Source organism: Eutrigla gurnardus (assembly GCF_963514095.1).
Source record: "Eutrigla gurnardus genome assembly, chromosome: 11".
NCBI lineage: Eukaryota > Metazoa > Chordata > Actinopteri > Perciformes > Triglidae > Eutrigla > Eutrigla gurnardus.
Window position 1 is genome coordinate 7154194 of NC_139925.1, and position 24990 is coordinate 7179183.

The 24990-nt window shown below is 42.7% G+C and overlaps 2 protein-coding genes across 5 annotated transcripts; one reads left to right on the forward strand and one right to left on the reverse strand.

The window, feature by feature from the left end:
- Nucleotides 1–6247: 6247 nt before the first annotated feature.
- msh6 (mutS homolog 6 (E. coli)) lies at nt 6248–13708 on the forward strand. Of its 2 annotated transcripts, none has more exons than XM_084021941.1 (10): nt 6248–6616; nt 7279–7484; nt 7619–7797; nt 7940–10496; nt 11064–11347; nt 11498–11615; nt 11709–11798; nt 11918–12072; nt 12551–12750; nt 12841–13708. In XM_084021941.1, the coding sequence occupies exons 1-10, from the start codon at nt 6351–6353 to the stop codon at nt 12920–12922; spliced, it is 4137 nt and encodes a 1378-aa protein (XP_083878067.1). In that variant the 5' UTR covers nt 6248–6350; the 3' UTR covers nt 12923–13708. The 2 variants fall into 2 exon arrangements, with proteins under 2 accessions (XP_083878067.1, XP_083878068.1); XM_084021942.1 differs by having other exon boundaries at nt 7282–7484.
- Nucleotides 13709–14487: 779 nt separating this feature from the next.
- fbxo11a (F-box protein 11a) lies at nt 14488–24990 on the reverse strand. Of its 3 annotated transcripts, none has more exons than XR_014598010.1 (22): nt 24708–24990; nt 22656–22780; nt 22447–22528; nt 21344–21488; nt 21109–21238; nt 20442–20525; nt 20228–20360; nt 20021–20127; nt 19728–19839; nt 19271–19377; nt 18738–18875; nt 18227–18444; nt 17937–18117; nt 17685–17807; nt 17428–17513; nt 16257–16333; nt 15936–16079; nt 15578–15688; nt 15336–15443; nt 15198–15248; nt 14944–15042; nt 14488–14835 (listed from the first exon to the last, which is right to left on the reverse strand). XR_014598010.1 is itself a non-coding variant. In XM_084021944.1 (22 exons), the coding sequence occupies exons 1-22, from the start codon at nt 24799–24801 to the stop codon at nt 14706–14708; spliced, it is 2640 nt and encodes an 879-aa protein (XP_083878070.1). In that variant the 5' UTR covers nt 24802–24989; the 3' UTR covers nt 14488–14705. The 3 variants fall into 3 exon arrangements, 2 of the variants coding, with proteins under 2 accessions (XP_083878070.1, XP_083878069.1); XM_084021944.1 differs by having other exon boundaries at nt 15140–15248; nt 21344–21485; nt 24708–24989; XM_084021943.1 differs by having other exon boundaries at nt 15140–15248; nt 24708–24989.

The window sequence follows — 24990 nt, forward strand, 5'->3', positions numbered from 1 at the left end:
ACTCTGACTCTTAAATATAAAACTGTCGTCGTTTTAAATTTAGTCATTTCAATAACAGTTAATGGCTTTAGTTGCCTTCAACATCCTCAGGGTTTTTTATATATATATATTTCGCTCTTTATGATCACGTTTTGACCTGGAGCAGTAATGCATTTAGTCACATCAAGGGTCACTTTCAACCCAGCGACCTCTCGCCCATACACGCCTTTCATGTCGAGTGGCCGCCGTTTCATCCATCTGTTCACAACGCACATGGTGGAGTCTGTTGAAATAGCCCGCAGTGCTCTAATAGTATCTGAGGAGACCGTGAGCGTATCTGAATTAAAGGCAGAGTGTGAGAATCAAAAAGTCATTGTGGAAACGCCACATTTACATGGAGAGGGGCTGAGCAGGCTGAGTGATGAGGCAATTACCTTATAACATCTGCTCTTTCAATTACCGTGGGGGCGAGAGATAGAGGGAGGGGGGGTTAATAGATAAGGGAAACTCACCAATTCAGCTAATGAGTGTTAATATGATCTCTTCCTCACGAATACAGCGGTGTTTACAGATATCTTTCAGCGCCACGACGCTCAGATCACGTAAGAGGAAGTGAGAAGAAAACCTTTCAGCTCTTAACACCTCAGTGACTCAGATCGAATGGAGATATGAAGCAAATGGTTTTTCATTATCATTAGTGGAGAATAGTTCCAGATTCTACAGAAAATACACCTCCTTCTGTGCACCAAGTGGCAGCCATGGCTTACCGCTCTAACATATACATGAAATTAAAATGGTATACATAATTTATGCCATGAATTTTATTATAGGAGGGTAGAATATATTCCACCCCATTTAATAGGGAGCGTGGGGCTCCGTCATAATTAGATATTAGTTAGTTGCCTGAGGGTGCAGAAACACCAAGGCTTTATTCTGTGGTGAATATCATAAGTGGAATTAGGAAAACAAGCAATGCATTATATTAAGTTTTATTTTGACAATGACAATTAGATTTACAATTAGAAAAGTTTCCTCAATTAAGAAAAAAGCTGACTTTTTGGGTCAGTGGTTAAGTTTAGGCAAGTAGTGGTTATAGTTTGGTCTAAAACAAAAAAGTGAAAATGTGTTTTTTGTGGGTTATTTTTTAAAAACGTTTTGTTAAAGCACTCTGATTTCCTTTTCTGACCAATCAGAGCAGAGTGGGCTTTTTGGGAGGGAGGGGCAGGAGCTCAAACAGAGAGTTTTCGGGGGGGGGGGGGGGCTGCTGCAGCACCAGCATTTAAGCATGTAAACATGTTGTAGTAGCCTGAAATACAAGTATGCACCAGGAAAGGAGCATAATAATTTGATCCTTCTTTCTGGTGCCAGTGTCTCACAGGAAGTGATACTGATACCATTTCTTTAATCTGATTTTGTTCTTGTGAAGTGTAATCAGAGATTTCTTATTCTGTTTGAACAAGCTGAATGGCTTATTTGTAAGAAACGTATGATCACATCTCTGGTAAGAACAAGATTAAAAGTGGTGCTTTTGTGGGATTCTTTATGGTGAAACTCAATTACAATTTACAATTTAAACATGTTAAATAGTGATGTTTTTTGCTGGCTGACTGCGTCCCATGCAGCTTTGCTTCCAGAAGGGAACGCACCCCAGACCAAACCCAACGCCCACTTCAGACCCTCATTTCATCGGACACAGAAATGTCCTGTGATATCTATTCATTGTTTAATAAACAACATTAAAGGGGTGGTGTGAGGTTCGTTGCCAGAGGACCACACCATGCCACAGAGGGTTAAATCCCTGTGAAATATTAGCAGTTCCTTGGGGAAAACACAAATGACCCTAAATGGTCAAACTGGAATCAGCCCAAGACAGTAAATGTCAGACACAGACTAAAGCAGTCAAACATTTGGATGAAATCATTTCAAAAGTTGTCACTTAGATCATCTATATTCTTACACCACACACCTAAAAAAAACATCTCATCTCTGAGTGTCCTTGTTAAAAAGTCATGACGAATTAATTATTTACTGATATTCTGACAATTACAAAGATATTTTTTTCTTATTTCAAATCGCTGTTTTAGCAGATTGCTTTCGATATGTCAATGTGCTTCAGAGCAGCTACAGTACATTTTGGAAAATGCCTAAACGAAGCAAAGGAAAAACACTTTTCACTTTAGTTTCAACTTAATTTGACAAAAAGATCTTCCAGCTGGTCCGTCTGACTGCCAGCTGGATGCTCTTAGAGACTTTAAAGTAGCTTGATATTTTTAATAATGGCCCGAATGTGTTTCATGTTAAAGCAGTTGCTGTTGAACCCACACAGATTTATGACTCTGCAGCATTTTGGCTTGTTTCAGCTCATTATTTTTCCAGTGCAACTGTATTTTTGGGATGCTGTTCTTGCCACAACTCGTCTGGAAGCCAACGATAAATGATGAATAGACTTTCACCTATGGCATAGCATTGCTTTCTGCTGAAACCAGACTATATACTACCTATACACCCACAGAAAAAGTCTGTACAACTATTGTACAACTGGGGAAGATAAATACCAAAGTTTGTGTAGGGTTTTTGAATTGCAAATCGGTGTGTGCAACTTTGGTGCATCCGGACCGCAGAAATTATAGAGATGATGGAAAACCAGATAACGCCAGGTATTTTCTTCTTGATCTTTTATGGTCAGATTTTGCATATATTATTTGTGCGGGCGCTCCAAATAACCTTGTTTGCAAAGACTCTGCAGCTTAATGCATCTAAATATAGACCCAATTGTTCATACTGCACCAATGGCAGAGGAATGGACTGTACATTGCAATATCTTTCTCCATCTCTCTTCTGTCTCCTTCCCCCGTTCGCATCCACACAGATGCCCTCCTTTCCCTTCTGTCGAGAGAAATAGATACCGCAGCTCTGCAGTTGGAGTTAAATCTGCTGACGGCTCCATCACTCCGCTATCAGTGGCTGCCCCCTCTTCAGCGTCGCCGGAGGCAGCTGAACTAATGTGACCGAACCGTATACATTTATGGTATTTTAAGCCTCAGTGGCCGAATGGAGCGGCGGAGGGACGGCAAAATCACTGAACGGATGAGCAAGAGTCATTTGCATGAGGGCTTTTAATTGGCCTCTGTGTTTTACTATGAAGGGGGGGGTAAAGAAAAATTAAAAATGAAACCCTTTGATCATGAAGTCTGTCTTATGATAGTGTAAAGTACCAACAAAGAGGGAACTGGCCACCCTATTAGCCAGCTGCAGAGAAGAGGAAGAGAAGAACGGCTGAGCTGTTATTTCAAGTTGTCTTTCTCCATACGGCCCCGGTGGGGCTTTGGGAATCACCGTATACGCCCGAAGTGCACTTCTCATTATGGCAAGAGGAGTCCCACCGTGCTTGCTTTCCAATAGCACTGCTTCAGGAGCGGTTGTCGAGGAGCAAATATACCCAGGAGACACAAAAAAGGATAAGAAAATAATAGGTAAAGCGATGGTGTTGCAGCTCATCAAAGGAAAATTGGAAGCAAAGAGTCTCCCATCAGCCGTGTTGCTTTTGCTCTCTTCCCCGTAGAGACAGTTGTTACATTTAAATATAATAATAACATTATTACTGTTTCTGATCAAACCTTACCTGCACTGATGCAATGTAGGCTACCTCAGTGGCTCACAGAATGCTCCTCGAATGCTGTCATATCTGGATATCCTCAAGTGCCAGCTGAGCTCTGCCAAAAGAAGAACATACGGTTAGTATTTCACAAAAAAAAACGAAGACACAACGCGCTTTCTCCTCTAACTCCTGGCAGAAAATGGCTATTACGTCAATTAAGTAATTGTCAAGTAATGATGAAGGACATCTACAGTAAGAAACATTTTCATAATTCAAAGCTGCACAACTTTGCAATTTGGTAGCCCCTCCAGACAGCAGATAATAGCTTACAAGGTTCATGCATTTTAATATCCAGACATTAAACATCCGCTTCTCGTTCACCTGCAGGCTTGGAAATAATAGGAAGGAATTCCTTCAGAGGAAGGTTAAGTCATCTGCACTGGTTGGGAGGAAATGGTTTGCTCCACACAGGGGGTTCAATTTGTCACTTTCTGTGCACAAAAGAAATTCCTGTAAGTGGCCATTCTCACAGCACATGGTTTTAATCTGAATCTCCTCAATGAGGTGGGATGGAAGGATCTTCCCTTTCGCAGCCCCAGCTCATAATTTAGGAATGAGGTTGGTGTAGGTGTACACATTAATCTTGCATGGAGCAGCTTTAAGACCAGTTGATGGCAATGGCAATCAGTGAAGGCATAACATTTTATATTGTCACCCAAGGATATATTTATGTCATAAAGCACTTGACACAGCTCAAATGCTTGTGAAAATGTCTCGGAATATAAATACTTTATGAATCTATAATCGGGTGTGTGTGTGTTGCTCCCTGGCTTGACATTATTAAACAGTATAACATCTTATGGAGTGTCAATCGTGCAGCGATTTTAATAAAAGAGAGGTGTGAATAATAAAATGAATGAGGGCTGAATGCTGGGTGCTTGTTGGCTCTCACGGCCATTCATGTTGTTACCTACACATATAAAAAGGCCTTTTTACATGAGTTTCTGCCTGAGCTAACGCCGATTGCTAGCACTTTAAGAGTTATTGCTAATGTGATTATAAAGGCGTGGTGGTTGCTAAGTTGTTACAAGGTAGATGCTATAGGTTGTTGCAAATATTGCTTTGTTTTTTCACGGCGGTTTCTAGGTTTTTTGCTTGGTGGTTGTTTCAGGATGCGTTGCTCGGTTGTTGCTATGGTATTCTTAATAAGCTGCTCTTCACTGCTGCTTCCTTAAGAGATGATGCAAGAACATAAAGAAAGAGATGGAAAAAAGATTTCCCCAATGTAAAAGATATTTAATTATATACACTTCAAACATATCTTACTTAATTAATTTTGCTAAAAGATACTTTGTTAATAGGGTTTTTTTTTTTAAATAAAATATGTACATGCATAGTTGATACACGGCTCTTCACACCATGTACCCCTTGGATCTTAATGAGGGCACGATGACTTTGTTCATGTTTACTCATTGATTATTTCTAATGGTGAATCTAGTCTCACTGAATTAAAACAGCTCCTTGGAACTGCTGTGTAAGGTTTCATAATGCTGTCTTAATTAGATGCTTTCTATCACCCACACACAATACAGGCCTAAAAAGTCATACTGTACGTGGGTGGATGTTTGGTGGTTTTGAATATGAAAGGCCGCCCTTTTCCGGTGTTCATAGCAGTATTTATTTCCTCCGAAATTTCAAAATAACATAAGTAGGAGTTTTAAGGGTTTTTTTTTTTGTGTGTAGCACATCAGGGAATAACATTTCTTGGTGCGCTGTAATATTTCAGCTAAGATTTCTGATGAAACATATATAGCCTACAGCAGATTTCTGCCATAAATATGCAATGCTGACTCTTTCTTTAATGCTTGCATCCTTTTGTTCCAGGATCAAATTGCGTAAAAGTAGGACATGCTAAACACAAATGGACGGATCAAAATGTATTTGCCATTCTTTTTGAGAAATTGTGAAACTGGAATATGTGTACTGCAGTTCTCAGGGCTGAATTGTACATCAACCTTGTACATTAACATAGAGCTCATAAAGCATCCACTGTTCTGCTGCACTCTGCTGGTGGTAAATGACTAGTGCACTGCAGAGAGCCAATGTATGTACATTTAAAACTAGAATATTAATCTGCACCCACACACAGAAGACACAATTTTTCTACATTATTTTATTTCTTTTTTTTTTTTTTATATAAAATCCCCAGTATGGGAATTATGTCATGTCAGTGCTAGACCCTGTTTTACCTTTCTTAGATGGATTGATTCTCAATGTTTACTGTATATGGAAATGTATAGGCCTACTGTATTTCTGGCCATGTTGCTCCCTGATAGCTATAATGAACACACAAGTAATACAGCAGACTTTCTTCTGCCATCAATGCACGTTTGATTCCTATATTCCTGTATTATTTATTTATTCAAATATATGACGCAGAAGGCATGTCTTATGAGCGTTATGCAAATAAAATGTAGAAGGTAAATGTGTATGTATCCCTGGCCTACAAAATACAGTTTAGAGGCAAAGGGAGGGAAGAGTTCCCTGAACGTCAAAGGGAAGTCATGTTGACACCACGTGACATCCATGTGACAGCGTACTCGCTCCTCATTGGCGGAGGCTCCTCTCCCCGCCCGCAACATCCGTATTTCTTTCCCGCGAACTGGAGGCGCTCGCGCCAGGACATTTTAGCTAGCTGTCTAGTGTGATTGCATGGAGGTGTCGTTAGCATTCGCTCAGCAGCACGGTGAAAACGGAATTTGAACTCGCAAACATGGCGAAACAAAGCTCACTTTTCAACTTTTTCCCCAAGTCTCCGCCGCCGGTGTCCAAGCAGAAGCAGAGTCCGTCTCCGACCGAGGCAGACGTCCCTTCCTCCGTGAAGAAGTCCAACTCGTCTCCGAAAGAGCAGGCTAAACAGACCCCGAAGCAAAAACAGCCAACCAAGACCGACAAAGTCACGTCGAAAACTACAGACGTGTCCAAGAAAGCGGGATTCGGCAAACTATTTGGCGACAAGACACCAACAACCAAACAGAGGTGAGTTAGCAGTGATAACGTCTGGAGCGGGGTAATTGCTGGAGACACCGTTTATGTCCTGATGCTAAAGATTGTCTGCAAGGCCCCTAAAAAAAAGATGCGTTCAATTGATTTGTTTAGACTCGTTAAAACCAGCTTCGGGTGAATTTGTTTTCCATCAAGCTTGAAACTTTCTTTCGTATCACAGTTGACTTGATAAGACCTGCAGGCACGTTGCTGGTGGTTGATGGCGGACGCAGGATACAGGGATTAATGTGAGACTGTCAGAGCCACGTGAGCTGTGGAAGTGGTTTAATGGCTTAGTGAATTAATGGCGTGCAAATGTAGTTGTGTCACAGGAGGCAAAGTGGCAACTTTTTCACAAATGCACATTAGAAAATACATACAGGACACAACTTTCATGCTACAGTTCAAAGTTTCCTAAACAACATTGTGTTTGTGGTGGTTACTCTTTAAGTTAAATTGTGGGCGTTTCATTGGCAGCTTGAAATGAATGTTCAAGTCAATGATGGAAAGATGAATTATGCCTACGCTTTTAAATGAAATATGCCCATATAGAATCCCTTGCGTGCACTTTATTTAGTCAGTTTAGTCAATGTGGACTTTGGAATCTTCTGGGTCAATAATGACGTAGTTTTTGTTTCCCCCCCCTCTTCCTTCAGCAGCAATACATGCATGTTCAGTGCTGGTGCCCTTGTGTGGGCAAAGTTGGAAGGACACCCCTGGTGGCCATGCATGGTGGTACCCCAGCCTCTGACTGGACAGCAGATGAGGGGCCGTGGTCGGGACCAACGCATACATGTGCATTTCTTTGATGAGCCCGCTACTAGAGGATGGGTCAGCACCAAATACATCAGAGAGTACCGAGGTAGGCCACAGTTAACCCCTTACTTAATGCTGATTATACCCTTAAAGCTGTGACTATGCTTTTACTCCAGTCAGCTACATGGCGGTGTATGCTATAGCAGAATGATGGGATATCTCTTTTTTGCTGTTTGACAGGCTCCGACAGCAGCGACGCTAAAACAGGAGGGGTGTTCTTCAGCGGCAAACCTGTAATTCGTCAAGCAATGCAGCTTGCTGACGGAGTTATGTTTGATAGCCCTGACAAAAGATTAAAGATGCCTGTCTGTATGGATCCGTCTGGTGACGAAGAGGATGAAGATGACGAAGAAATGGAGGTGACGTACAAGTCTATATTTTACTATAATGACATTGTCATTGTCTTTTTTAGTGATAGTAATAGGTTTTTTAAATATTTAATCAGGTCAGTAATGTAATTTACATAATTTTTAATCTTTACCTACTATTTTTTTCCTTCAGGTTGACAAGTCAACAATGACTGATGAAGAGCTCAGTGATGAGGAAGAAGAGAAAAAACAGGAAGTAAAGTCGTCCACGGTCAGTCTACGCTCCTCCCACACAGAAAAGGGGAATAAGGCCAAGCGCCGGCGCATAGTTGTAGCCTCAGACAGTGAAGCTTCAGATGAGGAATTCAAACCAGAACAGGCTGCGTCTAGCAGTGAGGAGGAGGAGGAGGAGGAAGAAGCAGCAACAGTGAGCAGTGAAGAGTCACAGGAGTCGGAAGCAGATAGTCCCATAAAGCCTGTGAAACGCAAACGTCCTGAAAGGCCTTCTGCACCAAAAGCAAAGGTGCCCACTACCCAGACTATCGCACCGAAACGATCTCCTGCCGCTGTTACAGTCGACGCAAAGTCTCGTCTGTCAGCCTTCTCCGCCCCCGACAACTTTGAGAGCCAGGCAAACGGATCAGGCACTAGTGGAGTCGCCACCATTTGGGACCACGAGAAGCTGGAGTGGCTGCAGGATGGTCAGAGGAAAGATGGCCGAAGGCGGCGACAGACGGCGGACGACTACGACCCCACCACCCTGTATGTGCCCGACGACTTCAGGAACAGAACCACCCCTGGGATGCGTCGGTGGTGGCAGCTGAAATCGGAGATGTTTGATACGGTAATTTTCTACAAGGTGGGAAAGTTTTATGAACTCTACCACATGGATGCTGTGGTGGGAGTCAACGAGCTGGGGCTCACATTCATGAAGGGGGCGTGGGCACATTCGGGTTTCCCAGAGATCGGCTTTGCACGTTTCTCAGATGTGCTGGTCCAGAAAGGCTACAAGGTGGCTCGCGTGGAGCAGACCGAGACCCCAGAGATGATGGAAGCACGCTGTAAGACCATGTCTAAGCCCTCCAAGTTTGACCGCGTGGTGAAAAGGGAAGTGTGCCGCATTATCACGCGTGGTACACAAACCTACAGTGTGCTGGACGGTGCGCCCTCCGAGAGTCAGAGCAAGTTTCTGCTGAGCATAAAGGAAAAGGCTGAAGAGGAAAGCTCCGGTTGCTGCCGTAGCTACGGAGTCAGTTTTGTAGATACTTCTGTGGGTTATTTTCATGTTGGTCAGTTCCCAGATGATCGCCACTGCTCACGCCTGCGGACCCTGATAGCACACTTTGCCCCTGCTGAAGTGCTCTATGAAAAGGGGAACCCATCTGTTGAAACGCGCAAAATACTCAGGGCCTCTCTGTCCTCTGCTCTGCAGGAAGGACTCAGTGCAGGCACCCAGTTCTGGGACGCTCAAAAGACCCTGAAAACCCTTTCAGAAGAAGATTACTTTAGAGAGACTGCTGGCAAGGATCAGGGGGCAGGGAGCAGCTGTCTCCCTGCTACTCTGAAAGAGATGACCTCGGAGAGTGATTCATTGTGCCTTACTCCTAAAGAGGGCTGTGAGCTGGGACTGTCGGCACTGGGTGGATGCATTTTCTACCTGAAGAAATGTCTGGTAGACCAGGAGCTGCTGTCTTTGGCCAACTTTGAGAAATATGTCCCCGTTGACGTGGAGCTGGAGAAAGCTGCAGGGCATGGTAGCGTCTTCGCCCAGACTCGTCAGCGGATGGTCCTTGATGGAGTCACTCTGGCAAACTTGGAGATCTTTCAGAACGGTTCAGGAGGAACAGAAGGGACGCTGCTGGAGCGTTTGGACACCTGCTCGACCCCGTTCGGCAAGAGGTTGCTGAAGCAGTGGCTCTGTGCTCCTCTGTGTAACCCCACATCCATCAATGACAGACTGGATGCAGTGAATGACCTGATGGCAGCTCAGGCCCAGGCCGCTGAGGTTTCTGACCTGCTGAAGAAGCTCCCAGATTTAGAGCGCCTTCTGAGCAAAATCCACAGCATTGGTACTCTGAAGGGCCAGGATCACCCTGACAGCAGAGCCGTTCTCTATGAGGAGGTCACCTACAGCAAGCGCAAGATAGCGGACTTCCTCTCAGCACTGGAAGGTTTCAAAACCATGCAGGAAATCATCACTGTCCTCGCTCCAGTTTCAGGAAAATCTCAATCTGCATTGCTCCGTCAAGTCGGTGGTCCAAACGATGAAAAGGATGGCCTCTTTCCCGACCTCTCTGCTGAACTCAGTCGCTGGGAGAAGGCCTTCGACCACAAGAAAGCCCGCACTACTGGTGTCATAACCCCTAAAGATGGCTTTGATCCAGAGTTCGATCAGGCTCTGACCTCGATCAAAAGTTGTGAACGTGAGCTGCAGGATTACCTGGAAAAACAGAAGAAGAGACTTGGCTGTAAGAGCATGTCCTTCTGGGGAACGGGGCGGAACCGCTACCAGATGGAGGTACCAGTCAGTGTCTCAGAGAGGAACATCCCCAAGGAGTACGAGGTGAAGTCCACGAAGAAAGGCTGGAAGCGGTATGTGACAAAGGAGACGGAACAGCTGTTCTCAGAGCTGCAAGGATTTGAGGAGAAGAGAGATGCTGCGCTGAAAGACTGTATGAGGAGGCTTTTTTACAACTTTGACAAGAACTACAGAGACTGGAAGACCGCTGTGGAGTGCATGGCAGTGATTGGTAATTACACTTTTATTCTTGTTAATCAGCATTACTTTTTACTGCACGCATCAATTTAAATATATCAAGTGATCCATTTGAATTACTGCCGTTAAAAAAAAAGACTGTTGGTTTTCTTTCCCCATGTTTCTCAGTAAAAAAAAAAAAAAAGTGCTTTGCAGGTGTCTGCTCTGAATACATTTCCTGCAGATGTTACCAACGTACTTTCATAAAGTGTATTTAAGATGCTAATTTTGTCTGAGTTCATGTTTGCAATCTTTTAATCTGACAAGTTGAGCTTGTTTTTCACTGTTATGGAAATTGTGCACTGACAGAAGGAGAGTTAAATGCATAGTTTATAACTGATCTCTGGTGCAGTAAGATGAATTTGCTTATGTTTTCTTACCACTGGGCCATCACTCAGCCACAGGTTATGTCTGGTTTTAATGATATCGTTTTGATCCCATAAAATACTAAAAAAGCAGGTAGATAATTGTATGTTTTTTTTAGAGTTTTTAAGGATGGTTAGTTCAGTACTTAACCCCTCTTACTTTTATAACAATGCAATGAATTGTCAATTGTTTTCAGATGTGCTGCTGGCCTTGACACGCTACAGTCAGGGTGGAGACGGGCCTATGACCAGGCCACAGGTGGTGCTCCATAAGGATGATGACCAGGCAGCACCTAGCCTTGACCTCACTGGATCCCGCCACCCTTGTGTCACCAAGACCTTTTTTGGCGATGACTTCATCCCTAATGATATCTACATTGGCTGCCCTGGTAACAATGAAACCGATGATAAGCAAGAGCATGCCTCCTGTGTCCTCGTCACGGGGCCAAACATGGGTGGAAAGTCTACTCTCATGAGACAGGTGGGTACTATATTCATATATATATATATATTGATTTAACAAATGTATTGTTTTCTCTATGTGTATAAAACCTGGATCTCACATCCACGTAGGTCTATTTGAAGTCACTGTTGGCCCATTTTGAGATCCTGTGCTGCTCTTTTTGTACAGTGTGGACTTGTGGTCATCTTAGCTCAACTGGGTTGCTACGTGCCTGCCGAGAGCCTGCAATTCACACCTGTTGACAGGGTCTTCACTCGGCTGGGAGCCTCCGATCGTATCATGGCTGGTAACATCATGAACGCCTGTAACGCAACGCATATGGGGCAGTGATTTAAGCTTTCACATGATAGTCTAAGCTTGTATCATCTGTCTTCTTTAGGAGAGAGTACCTTCTTTGTGGAGCTCAGTGAGACGGCCAGCATCCTGCACCATGCCACTAAACACTCGCTTGTGCTCCTGGATGAATTGGGTATGTCTTTGTTAGTTCTTCACAGTAACCATGAACATCCAATAGCTCTCCTTGGCACCGTTGTGTTGTTGTTGTTGGTGTTTTTGGAGTGTAACCGTTCAGCTGTGAACTGTTTGCAGGAAGGGGCACAGCCACATATGATGGCACAGCGATTGCAAGTGCTGTTGTGAAGGAGCTTGCTGAGAAGATCTGCTGTCGCACTCTCTTCTCTACACATTACCACTCCCTGGTGGAGGACTATGCTAACAACCCTGCTGTGCGGTTGGGCCACATGGTGAGCACAGCCCATCCTAAACACATGAAGTGCTGCACTGCGCAGGCAAGCCGTTGCAGACGGACAGTTTTGGAATGGGAATACCTTTTAATGCTTTATTGTAGAAAGGTCATCTTTTTAAATATATTCAGAACTGTATTGAAATATTGCATCCTGCCTATTTTCCTTTTATAAATAGTCACATTTTTGTGTAGATAATGTGCTTTCTCATCCATTACTTCCCTTTTTTATTCAGTTCTATTTTCTGATACTAACACCTTCGGGACAGGGAACTAATGTCGAAGTAATTTTTCTAGGTTTCATACAAAGCCCTGGGAGGTATTGGGTATTATACAAACTAGCTCTTAATTCCCACAAAATAATGTGTTTAAACTGTGAAAATAATCGAATAAAAAGAGCCGAAATCATCTTTAGTGTAGTCGCACAAAAACCCTTTGTATGGAGTGTAATGTCCCTGTTTTATCTGGTGTTTTTTCAGGCGTGCATGGTGGAGAACGAATGTGAGGATCCCAGTCAGGAGACCATCACATTCCTCTACAAGTTCATCACTGGTGCTTGTCCAAAGAGTTACGGCTTTAACGCGGCCAGACTCGCCAACCTGCCAGAGGTGGTCATCCAAGCAGGACACCAGAAGGCCAGAGAGTTTGAGAAGAGCACCATCAGCCTCAGACTCTTCAAGTATGTATTCTGTATCTACTGCATGTAGTGGATGTAGTAAATGCCAAAGCTTAGTTATGACCGTCTCCTCTCTCTTTTCTTATCTTGCAGGAAGCTCTGCCAGTTTGCCGAAGATGCCACTCTGGGCAACACACACTTTTCTTCTCTTGTTCAGATGCTCAACACCCTGTAATAATAAAAAAAAACATGCTCTGTTCTTGCTGAATGCTTGTTGTTCTCAGCACTTGAAAAAACACTACTGTAATGATCTAATAAAGTTTTATTTTTTAAAAAATGACAATGTTTCATCTAGGAAATTAAACCCTTTTAATTCACGCTAGCGCCTACATAACGGTTATTGAATACTTCACAATATATTAAGTCTAGATGTTATGATACATGCATACATTTCAGTCTGTATGAGAACCCACAATCACCAGTACACATGAATGGGGAGGAGAGAGGGAGTGGGGGCAATGAAACCATATAGCGCTGTGTGTTTTAGATACTTGTCGCAGCTTCAGTAGAGTAAAAGCTTTTTAAATTCTCCAGCAACATTGACGAGAGAAAACTGCGTCAAAATGAGCTGTGCTTTCACAAGACTCGTCTCTTTACTTGGACAGAGTTTAAGTGTCATCTAAGGAGAACTTGTGTATGTAATGGCCCAGGAAGCAGCTGCACCTGTTATTGGAGAAAAAAAAACAACCGCCTCACTTCTAAAACAGGGTAAAATGTACATAGATTTTATAATCTACTTGATTGAAATCAATACCAGTTGGGCAATGTAGCACACAGGTACAACCGTCAAAATGTCAATTTCATAACCGATGCATTATAATGCTCTGACCCAGCAATGTGTTTTTTTTTTATTTGGTAAATAAAAAGTATCTTAATGAGAACATCATGGGGTCTTTCTGACTAAACATGGAACCCCTAAATTGTTGTACAGCTGCAACCTTGAATAAAAAGTTTCATTTTGCCCCCCAGCTTTCTTCCTGTAAGTTGAGTATTATATGACAGGCAAATACAAACAGAAAATAAACATAACATATGCATAGATTATGTAAAAAAAAAAGACTGATATATGACAACTGTTCAGCTCCCATACAAAGACAAACATTTATGGTGCTACTCCAAACACAAAGAGCTATACAAGTCTGGTGAAAGCACATTTCAGCATCTATAGTCTGTATTGCAAATGTAAATGAGTCAACATTGCTGGAGAAAATATTTAGTGTTTTCCTCTCTTTTCTCTGATCTCTTTCACAGAAAGAAGTTAGATACTGTGACATGTATAATTACAGCAATTCTAGGGTATAATAACAAAAAAAATGAACACATTTAATAAAATAAAGACATTCAAGTACAGTAAGATTTTTGCATGAAAATACAAAACTACACAAAAAAGCATTAAAATCAAATCTCAAAGGTTTTCTTGAGAAAAAAAAAAGCTGAAGTGCTAGGTCATTTTTCCCGTACATATCATACGAGCTCGTCGGTTGCCCAGTGATGGAAGCATTGTTGCATTCGGGGCTTTTTTGCCTCCTCATGAGAATAAGTTGTGCCTGTTCTGACGGAGCGTCTGTCCACGATGGGTCTGTACACGAATGCAGTATTTCATTCTTCCGCTTCTTAAAAGAAGGTGAGCCGCTGGTCTTTTTGTCCGTCTCTCACCAGCTTCACTTGCTTGACCAAACCAACACACCCACAAACCCTGAGTCAGCTGCTCTTCTGCTTCTCTCCCACTGACGTCATCTCTTCTTTCTTTTTTTTTGCCAAATAATTGAAGAAAAAGAAAAAGCGAGGCATCCATAATCAGACTTTTTTTTTCTTAAATGTCTCCATTTAGCATATTCATGTCCCAAGTCTTTTTTTTTTTTTTTTTTTTAAGTCACTTAATATGCTCTGTATGCCTCCTCCTCCACTGCACAACTTAAAGTGTCAATTGAAACGCAACAGGACCTCGGTTCTTGAGATCAGTTGTGCTGCAGTGTATTGGACTCTATAGGAGGAGCTGAGTCATACAGTGTGTCTGTGTCGTGAGTCGGCTCCCCAGCTAACGTGCAGGGATTTGACAGCGTTCCCGCACCACAGTCACAGAAGAATCTGCAAACGGAGAAATAACGATAAGTTTAAAAACTCCATTAATGTGCAAAGACAAAAAAAAGCCTTTCTTACACATCATTTTTAGTAATATGACTCAATAAGACTGACCTATCGTGTCTGATGAACTCCACGTCATGTCCTTGGTGACACTTCTTGATGCAGTTCACACAGATGGCATTGCGGTCTGTGGTGTTACAGGTGTGACACCTGCAAGGGACCAAGATTGATATTGGTTAACCGTCGCAAGAAGAGGCGAACAGCTGATCGCAAGTCACCTTTGATTGCGAGTATAAACATTGATTACCTGTAAAAATCGTGCATTGGGTAGCTGGTGTAACTTGAAATCTTGTACAGGCACTGACCTCTGCTCACAGCCTTCTCAATGGCATCTTGATTGTTCATTATTTTATTATCTGGAAGACAGAAAGCAAAGAAGGAAATTGGTACGTTTTGGTCGTTTCAGGGCTTGCCAAGAAAACGTGTCACAATCAAAAGAGCACCTTTCATCGTGACATTGACACCAGATGCAAGAAACAATCCCCCAAAGCGATTGTTGAAGATCTGATTGCCCTCAAGGGTCGCCGTGGCATGATTAGTGATCTCGATACCTAGTAGGAAAATAAACACAGTTGGTATTAGATAGCTCCTGTTACTGAAGCACACTGTGTGTCCTTAAGAACAGCATGCTGCGTGCTGTAATCTGTCGTTATTTAAACATCCTTGGTGTCTGGCGTTTACCCACCTGCTGCAAAGCCATCAAATATCCTGTTTTTCCGCAGTACGGGGTGACTGTTGGTGCTGATGAGGACTCCTGCTTGGGCATTTCTGAAGATGTCATTTTCCTCTAACAAGCCTGAAGAAAGAAAACAGATCGTCAGACCCACAAACCACTTGCATGAAAATGTAACTTTCAAATAAATTAAGAGATATAAAGTTAGTAACAGAAATTTCGAGGATAATTTCTGAAGATAGATAAATTAACTCTCTGCTCTTTGCATTTCTGTGGCTTAAAGGTGCCATTTTGCCTTTCCTTTGCCTTCTTTCAGAAACACTGAACACAAACACCACTTTGATTGTTTACAAGACAACAAATTGCTTACCTCTTCCTCCGTTGAATATACAGATCCCCCCGTCTCGCCCGTCATGGATCTTGTTCCTCCGCAGAGTGGGGTTGCTGTCCGTCTTGATCCACACTCCTGCCATAGCATTGTCAAAGATCTCATTGTCCTCGATGAAGCCTAAGCCTGAAAAACACACATTCATGTTTCATTAAGAGGGCAGCAGGGAAGAACTGTTGTCACACTGTGCATTATAAATAACCACAACTGACAGGTAACAACAGTTAGATTAACTGAACCTCGAGAGAAGATTGCCTCTTCGGGGGAAAGGCAGTTTAGTAAATTCACCTCTCCACTGCTCACCTGAGTTATAAACCAATATGCCTCCGTTCTGTCCGCCCCAGATCTTGTTCCGCCTGATTTTGGGATTGCTGCCAGTCCTGTAAAAAACACAGAGTTGATTCACTGCTTATTGCATTTCCTTCCTCACCTCAACATCTTAACACCCGGAGCAGGTTGCACCCACTGGTCTTTACCAAGCCTAGTCCTAACTGCTCTGTTAAGACCAGTCTTTAGAATGGTCTCCACGCAGGTTGTGCCAACCAACCAAACTTAAGCCTAGTCCTAATTACACACGGTTTTTTGCAACGATGGCTAATGCCGAGCAGCGGGTGCTTCCAAGGATCACTGTGAACAATCTCCCGCTGTCTTGCTAATGTCAAAGATGAACCGTCCCTGCTAATGTGTAGCTAATCATTTGTGACACCATAATTATGGAGGTTCAGAGAGGGGGGGAAAAAGGTAATCGAGATATGAAAACGACTAGAGCCTAATGCAGTGGCCCTCAGTCCTTCTGTATTTAAAACAAAACTGAAAACACTTCTGATCCAGCATAAATCTCACCCGTGTTTATCTTAATGCCCACATGATGTTGACTTCACTACCTCTGATAAAGTGCAGGCTAGATCTGCTTCACCATAAACACAATAAATATTCCATCAACACATTTCCATTGTGAAAGTGCCGAGGAGAGGGCCGACGCGAATCACAGCTGTTGATTTTGTCAAAGATTGTAGGAATCCAAGATAACATCAGAACGCATTAAATGATAGCAGAACAGAGTGTCAACAGCTTTCCGTTATATCTTCTAATACTGTGCATATGTCATATTTAGTTTACAGTTAAATCGCTGCAGTGGATGACTCCACGGCGGCCCCACACTCACATTCTGCCTTCTCCACCTCCCCCAGCACATCCTCAGCACCGCACAAAGCCGTCTTATAAATAGCTGTCAGTTTCAAGCAGTTTCACAGCATTCAGATGCAGAGACACAGTGGGCTTTTTCTAAGAAAATAATTACAGAGATCTCATAGCCATAAAGGATTGTTCCGACTCGGATTTCGACACTTCGCCTGCTCCAGACTTTAGATTTACACCCGGTCCTAGCGAGAAGAAGGTTCAAGCCTAGTTGGTGCAACCGTGTATCTGACAAAATGAGGCAAAGTTTGTGATTTTAATGTCATCTTCCACAAACCTAATTTGAACTCCAGAGTACATGTGATTGTAGATGTCGTTGTCTTCCAGCACGCCATGGCCGTTGTCATAGAAGTAGACCCCGACCTGTTTAAATACAACAAATACATTAGCTCTCATTTATTCCTGGTATTAAAACACCTGCTTCTAGCATGACATCAACATGCCAATGTGACTACATCACAACTGATGAAGATGGTGAAGGTTGGTGTTTTCACATTCATCTTCACTAAACTTGCAACCAGCCTGTAATTTTACCTGCTTCCCGCTGTGTATCCTGTTCCTCCTCAGCACTGGCGTGCTGCCCGTCGTCACCCACACTCCTGCCAGCGTGTTGCTGTACACCTCGTTCTCCTCGATGACGCCTTGTCCTTTTTCATGCTGTGTGATACAAAACCAGCGTACATCACTGCTATGTTTCCAAATGATACCTTATGGAAGCCGAGGGAGTGAAAACAATTCAAGATGTAAACAACATTTCTGGTATAACCATCATGGGGTTATATTTACCACATATATGCCGCCATGCTGGCCATCGTGGATCTTGTTGTGTCGGACAATAGGGCAGCTGTTAGTCCTGATCTGGATTCCTGCCAGGGCGTTACCGTAGATGTCGTTCCCTTCGATGAGGCCTCGGCCATCACCGAAAATATAAACGCCACCTTGGTTACCATTAAAAATGGCATTGCCTCTGTATTTGGACAAAACAAACTAATTTAAGGGCATGGCGCTTATGTGAATACCTTTTAAATTACATTTTTAATGTAGTTTTTGACCCAAGACAGCCAGGTCACACTCACCTTATTGTTGGGTCACTGTTAGAGGTGATCCACACCCCTGCAAAGTTATTTGCATAGATCTTGTTTTCGATGAACTGCCCTCTGCCCTTTTCGTGCACGTAGATGCCCCCCGTCTGACCATGATGGATCTCACAACGAACCACAGTAGGATTGGCGTACGCCTTCACCTCGAAGCCGGCTATACGGTTCCTGTGGATGTTACAGCTCTCAAAGTAACCCTGGAAACGGACGGAGAAACACAGCATTACAGGACGTCCTGTCAAAATACATTTCACATTCAACGAGCATCAAAATAATAAGAAAAAAAAAAAAAAAAGAACAATAACCGCATGTGTAACCAACCCTTTAGCACTTTCACTTTGATTACACTATACACTGTATAATCATACATCAATGAAGATAGCTGCGCATCTACACACACAAGAGCATCATACAATTGCAGTCGCAGTTTTTTTTTTATGCAAAGCAACCACCAGTAATGTGTTATTATTTATACATAATTATATCTTACCATGCCGTGGTCAAATGTAAAAACGCCGACATCTCTGCCATGGTGGATGTGATTCCGTCTGATGATTGGGTTGCCATGGTTTTTAACCCAGATCCCAGCCAGAGCATTGTTTGAGATTTCATTGTCTTCGTAAATTCCCTGAAGAATGAACAATGTTGAGTTTAAGTTTAAGGCTTTGAAGTGTAAAGTGGACATGAAAATGTTCAAAGTTATTCGTTGGCAATTTGTTTAATTTTCCTCACACTATAATTTTAACCCCACATGTAAAAGTTTCTTGAGACTGGGACGAGACTTTTTCCGCTGATCATGAAACCAGCCGGGATTATGAGAAGCAAATGTTGTGTAGTTTAGAAAACTGTGTGTGTGTGTGTGTGTTCATGAGAGAGAGTGAAAGAGAAAGAGATAGAGAGAGAAAGAGAATATATAGCCTAATTGATTGCCTTGGCTTGAATCCATGACATCTTGTGGGCCTATTGCTTACTAATGCTGTTTGACACGGGGGATTTTGTACACTGGTGAAATGTGTGCATTACCTGTGCATGGTCGGTGATGTAAAGACCGACATTTTCACAGTCGCTAATGTTGCAGTGCTTGATTGTGGGACAAGCACCCTGGCCGCTGACGCAGACAGCTGACCCCACTGAAACAAGCAGGAGAGAGCTGTATTAGTCCATCAATATTCATATCAAAATAGACAAAAACAATCTCTGCTCTATCGTGCACAACTTTAAATTCAGCTCAAACATAACCAGTGGTCAGAACGTGGATTCTAGGTCGACCAACATTAAGTAGAACAGTGATTCCCAACCTCCTGTCTGAGCGTCTACTTGCAACCGCTTGCCAAGTTCATGAGGTGCATGAATGTATGGAGCACAGCCTTTTCTTATTATTATACATCTCATTAATCATTTAACCACCCCTGACATTTATCTTGTGACCCCTTTGAAGGTCGGGAAGCACTGAAGTAGACCAAAGGAGCAGCTGACTTACCCGTGCATGTGCTGCGGATGATGCAGTGGTCGATGATGGGGCTGCAGTTGACCGTAATCTCCAAGCAGTGGTGTGCATTGTGGTGCTGGGCGGATTTGTCATCGGGATTGAACTGTGGCAGAGACAAAAAAAAAAAACAGCTCTCAACAGCTGTGACAACAGTCACTGAAACTAACGATGACTAACAATTGCTTTCACCCACCCGTGGTGAGTGTGGATATGAACCATTTAAGCAATTTATACAGGATGGATGTACAGTGATGACTATGTGCTTTATATAAACGTTATCTCACCCTAATGGTCATGTATCCAACATAAGCATCTTCTGAGCCCTCCATGAATACAAATGTGGAGTCTCTGGTATTCTCAATGATGACTTTCTCTGCTACTTTTCCAGGAGCTGCAAAAAATAAACAGAAAGCTTAAATTAGAGACAACACTAAACAAATGCACAATGAAACTGTGACCACAACTTCACAGACGTGCACACACATACGTACCAGCTCCGATCATTGTGATGGGCGATTCGATGTAGATCCATTCATCTGTGTAAATACCAGAGTGGACGAATATCAGGCCGTCAAAATGAGGCTCCTGACCCCCTCCGAGAGCATCCTCAATGGTGTCATAGTACTGGAGAAAGCATCACAACTGAGGTGAATGACTGGAGCATTAAAACGGGGAATATAAATGTTTAAAAAACAGTTTACTTACAAACATGTTGTCTCTCCCTTTGTATCTGGCAGGATTACTGTAGAAGTGTTCTGCAAAGCCCGGCTTCACATGTGCCCCTTTATACTGTAAAAAAAGAATATTCACGTGATTATTCACACACACAAAGAATAGTTCGGGACAGCACAGACATTGCACTGACATTGCATTCTGGACAAGATGGGGAAATCTTCACAAGAAAAGGGCCTGAGACAATTTTGTCTACAGAAAAACGACCCTAAAGGTCAATACATCGCTAAGGAATACAAGTTAAAGACATAGGTCTCCTCCATCCCCTGCATACTGAATGTCACTATTATGGCCTGTGGTGTTGCCCTTTCACATGACATTAGCTCTCGGTGCACAGGAGGATTTCAAGTCACGCTGAAGCAACTTTTGGAAATGAAAGAAAAATCAATATAAAGATTAAAAGAAAGCAGAGTAGATCTTGTCTCCTCAACAATACATCAATTGCTGAAGCTCTGGAAACTACATTTGCCGCTTCTAATGTCAATGCTACTACAAGTATCTGACATAAAGGCCATAATAATAATAATAACCATGAAGAGGAGTGTGGTGCTATTGTCTCATTTACTTCATAATAAAATATGAAATCAGATGGTTCAGTGGCAAAACATGCAAGACTTCAAATGGGACAGTGGTGTCTTACCAGCTGCTGAAAACTTTCCTTCCACGGGTTTGGCTGCTCATAGTCTTCTGGGTTTATCTGGTAGAACTTCCCTGCCTCGGGGTGCATCATGGGGCGGGTGTATTCAAACACTTCCATGTACAGCCTCTTCCTGAAATATAAAAAGGTAAAACAACAATTAACACACCCCCTGTTGTGAAACTATTTATTAAACACGCACATGGGAAGATGACAAATTAAGTCCAACAAGTCTCACCAGAGGATGGGGTCATTGGCCAGCTCACTGAAGCGCTTGCACACACATGCTGCACGGCACAGGTCCTGCTCCAACAGGTACGAGAAGATCTTTAGCACCACCTCGTCTGGAAGCTTCTCCTGCAAATACTGCTCTGCCGGAGCTGCTGGGAGGAAGACGACATGCAATTAGAATAAAATATTTCTCAAAGGACAGGGTTTCGGGTGGGGTTAGACAACAACATACAAGCATATTTATAGTAAGACCATGTGAGGAACCAAAACTATCTGTCGAGTCACTTTAACAAAGAAATAATGAAGACTTCTTTGAAATATATTAAAAAAAACATCACCACCATCCATACCGTTTTCTGCTTTCCATGCAAGCTCTGCCTGAATGGTATTTTATCAATCATGTTTAGGAAGTTGACCAATTTGTTTATTATACGTTAACAAAACAAAAAGCTGGTAATTATGTAGGAAAATGTCATATTTGCTGTTAGGAAGCAACTTTGGGTTAAAAACAGATGACACACAGCTACTGTGCGTCCAACATAAGGCAATGTGATCATTTACTTGGACACCACAAAGCCATGAATGAGAGGAGAGCCAGATCCAAATGCCGTCAAGATAAACATCTATTTTGGATGCTTTGGCAAGAGCTGCAGTGTATGAGAAAGCCTCTAAATGCCACAAATAACAGACTATCATTTCTGCTTTGTGAGACTCTTGGTACTACTTTGTGTCTTTACCAACCAGGCTTGGAAAAAAGACTCTTGAGAGGATGATACCACCATCTCCTTTTCCTAGGTTGCCATCTCAGACGTTGACAGTAAGAGAAAGTTAAGCCTGGACTACATACAAATCACATTACATAAACAGGGCTTATGTAAGACACAGACGTCTCATTATGAAATGGAAAGTGAAACCGGTCTTTACCTTACCCTTTGTACGGTGCATAAATGCCCACTGCTGACGAACATGTTGCCCTGATTCACTATTTGATTGGTCAACATTAGGAAAATTAATTAATCCTTAACCCTACCCGTCCCAACTACAACAACGAATGCACCTTTGAGGAAGATATACATCCGGTCACCTCTAACATAATGTGTTCCTAATTACCTGGTAAGTCTTGACACTTTCCTGAAACTCTGGGGCGCTTAGGTCGGTGTCCAAAGTTTTCTGTGGTTGAAGTGGAAGCACCCTGTAGATGAAAAAATTTAAAAAAAAGTCAGTGGAGACATTTAACATTAATTATTGTGTTGTGTTAAAATAAAGTATATATATTTATGGCATTTATACTATCTTTTAAGGATTCCTGGCATATGTACCTCCATGTTTGTCTTTGTCGGACACACTGTTCTCTTGGGTAGAGACTTTCTTCTAAGTTGGTAGGGACTGTTCTGAGCTCCTGGACCGGATTCTTCTGCGACCATATCTGCAGGAACGTCCTCATCTGCAAATGGTGGAAAACAGGGGGGGAAAGGATTACTTACAATGCTATTAACTTAACCAAACTTAAATAGTATATGATATGCAACAGAGGGGAATACAGCATATACATGATGTAGAATTCCCGATATGCTTATTGAAAAAAAGTTCAAATCAGCAACTGGATATTCTTGAGCTATCGCTAGTAAATTGTATGTGTGGTATAAGTTTTGCTGTGGCGCCCATGAAACATAGTTTAAATTTGCATTAAGGGATGCTGACTTGTGTGTATGTTTCCTCAAAAATCACATATTTCACCCATCAACCTTTTTGTGTTTACCATAGATCCGATGTTGAGCTTTCAAACACAATATTGTCAGTAATGAGAAATACAGTGTAACAACACATTACCAGAGGCAATTGCCTAAACAGTATTTGTCAACAGGCCACATGACAAAACACATCACCTGCTCTGAATGTTGCAAATTGATTACAGATCCCATCAACAGGGGATTAAATCAACAAAACAACAAAACAACCACAGCATCAATCCTGAGTTAAACCAGACATCCATTCAACATGGCATGATGAGTTGATATCCACCCCATATGGGAGATGCAAAACTTCTTGTTGCTCTGGTTGCAAGGATGACTCTCCCAGGCTACTAGACCAGTAACCACTACAAACACTGTCTGTGTAACCTGGCCAGTTAAAGCACCTTCTCTGTAGCTGTAAATTGAAATTATATGTAGGTTCTCCTGCTTTGTTTGACAAAGACAAACGCATTTAAGACGAATCAATGTCACAGCAAATGTACAGTGTATGACAAGAAATGGACAAAGATGCTGTTATCGGGCAACCATTATTTTAATGTCACCGTAAAATGACAACTGAGCTATGCTGTGGACATCTGGACAGAGGCCAAGGTACTGTGGCAGGTCATGACTTAATACATTAATTAAGGCAAGGAGATGCACTAAAAAATAGATAAATCATTAATTGGATGAGCATGAAATGCCATTCCCAATTAGATTGTTTCAGCAACACTATCAAGGTATTTCCTTAGTTTTTCTAAGGTTTACAATCAATTTATGCTGATTGCAATTAACTTGATGCTGTGAGATCCAACATCACAACGTGTCAGTTGTCCTCTTAAAAACGTTGAATTCAGAAACCAACTATTAGTGTCAATGATCAACGTCCCCTTGATTGCAGAGCATCTCTAGCTAATGTTTACTTTGAAAAGATTGCGGTCCATATTCACTTACAGTACACCGCCTGCTGTCACACAGCGGTACAGTAGGGAAAAAAACAAACATAATGTGACTGAATCACAACAGTGACGTTGTTGCATTAATAACACGAATGCTATCTGCGCATTGACATGTTAACGTTGCCAAGATAAAGGTTATGGGCTCGGTTTTTTTATAAACGCAGATAGCTAGCCAAACATGCTAATAATAACAGCGATGTTAGCACGGGCTACGTCCAGTTAGCATGCTACGACAGCTGGCCAGACCACTTTGTGTACCCTTCCTCGCGTTTGTCACCCATGAATCAAGCTCCCCACTGCCTAGCGTCTGTCATGTTCACCACGAATGTAACATCAGCTGCCCAAAAATCAAAATCCAGCGACGATTTGCGGTCGAAAAGGCGAAAGAAAGACGGACTCGGGGCAAAAAGCAAGCAAAACAAAGCGCGGCCTGGATGCTAGGTAAAAACACAAAAGCCGCGGTGTTTCCTGACGGCACAGCGACCCGTTCGGGGGTGCTGTTAACGTTGGCTCCACTGCGTTTTATTACAACAACCAACGTTGTCCCGATGCATGCACCGCATTCGCACATGAACAATACACACATCCGTTTAAACATATAGCACAATTTAACCAAAAAGGCAACCGTTTGACAAGCCGTTCTGTAATGCTAACGCTAGCCGAACGTAGCCAACATTACCTCTTTCCTGGTGGTTCCTCTCCGGCTGTACCGGGCGCGGCCTCGAGACTCGCCTAGGTCTTCTGCTAACGTTACTTGCTCTGACGGAGTTCATTTGGGGGTGTTGGTAATCTTGAAGAAACGTCGAAGCCTTCACAGCAGAAGAGGCGACTCTGAGCACAGCATCTATGTGTTTTTCTTCAGCATTGCACGATCTGCCATCTTCAGCCGTGGCACCTGGAGGACGAGGAGGAGGGGGAAAAAAGCGTATCGCCGTGTGTGTTATTCCCGTTCCTCTGAACTG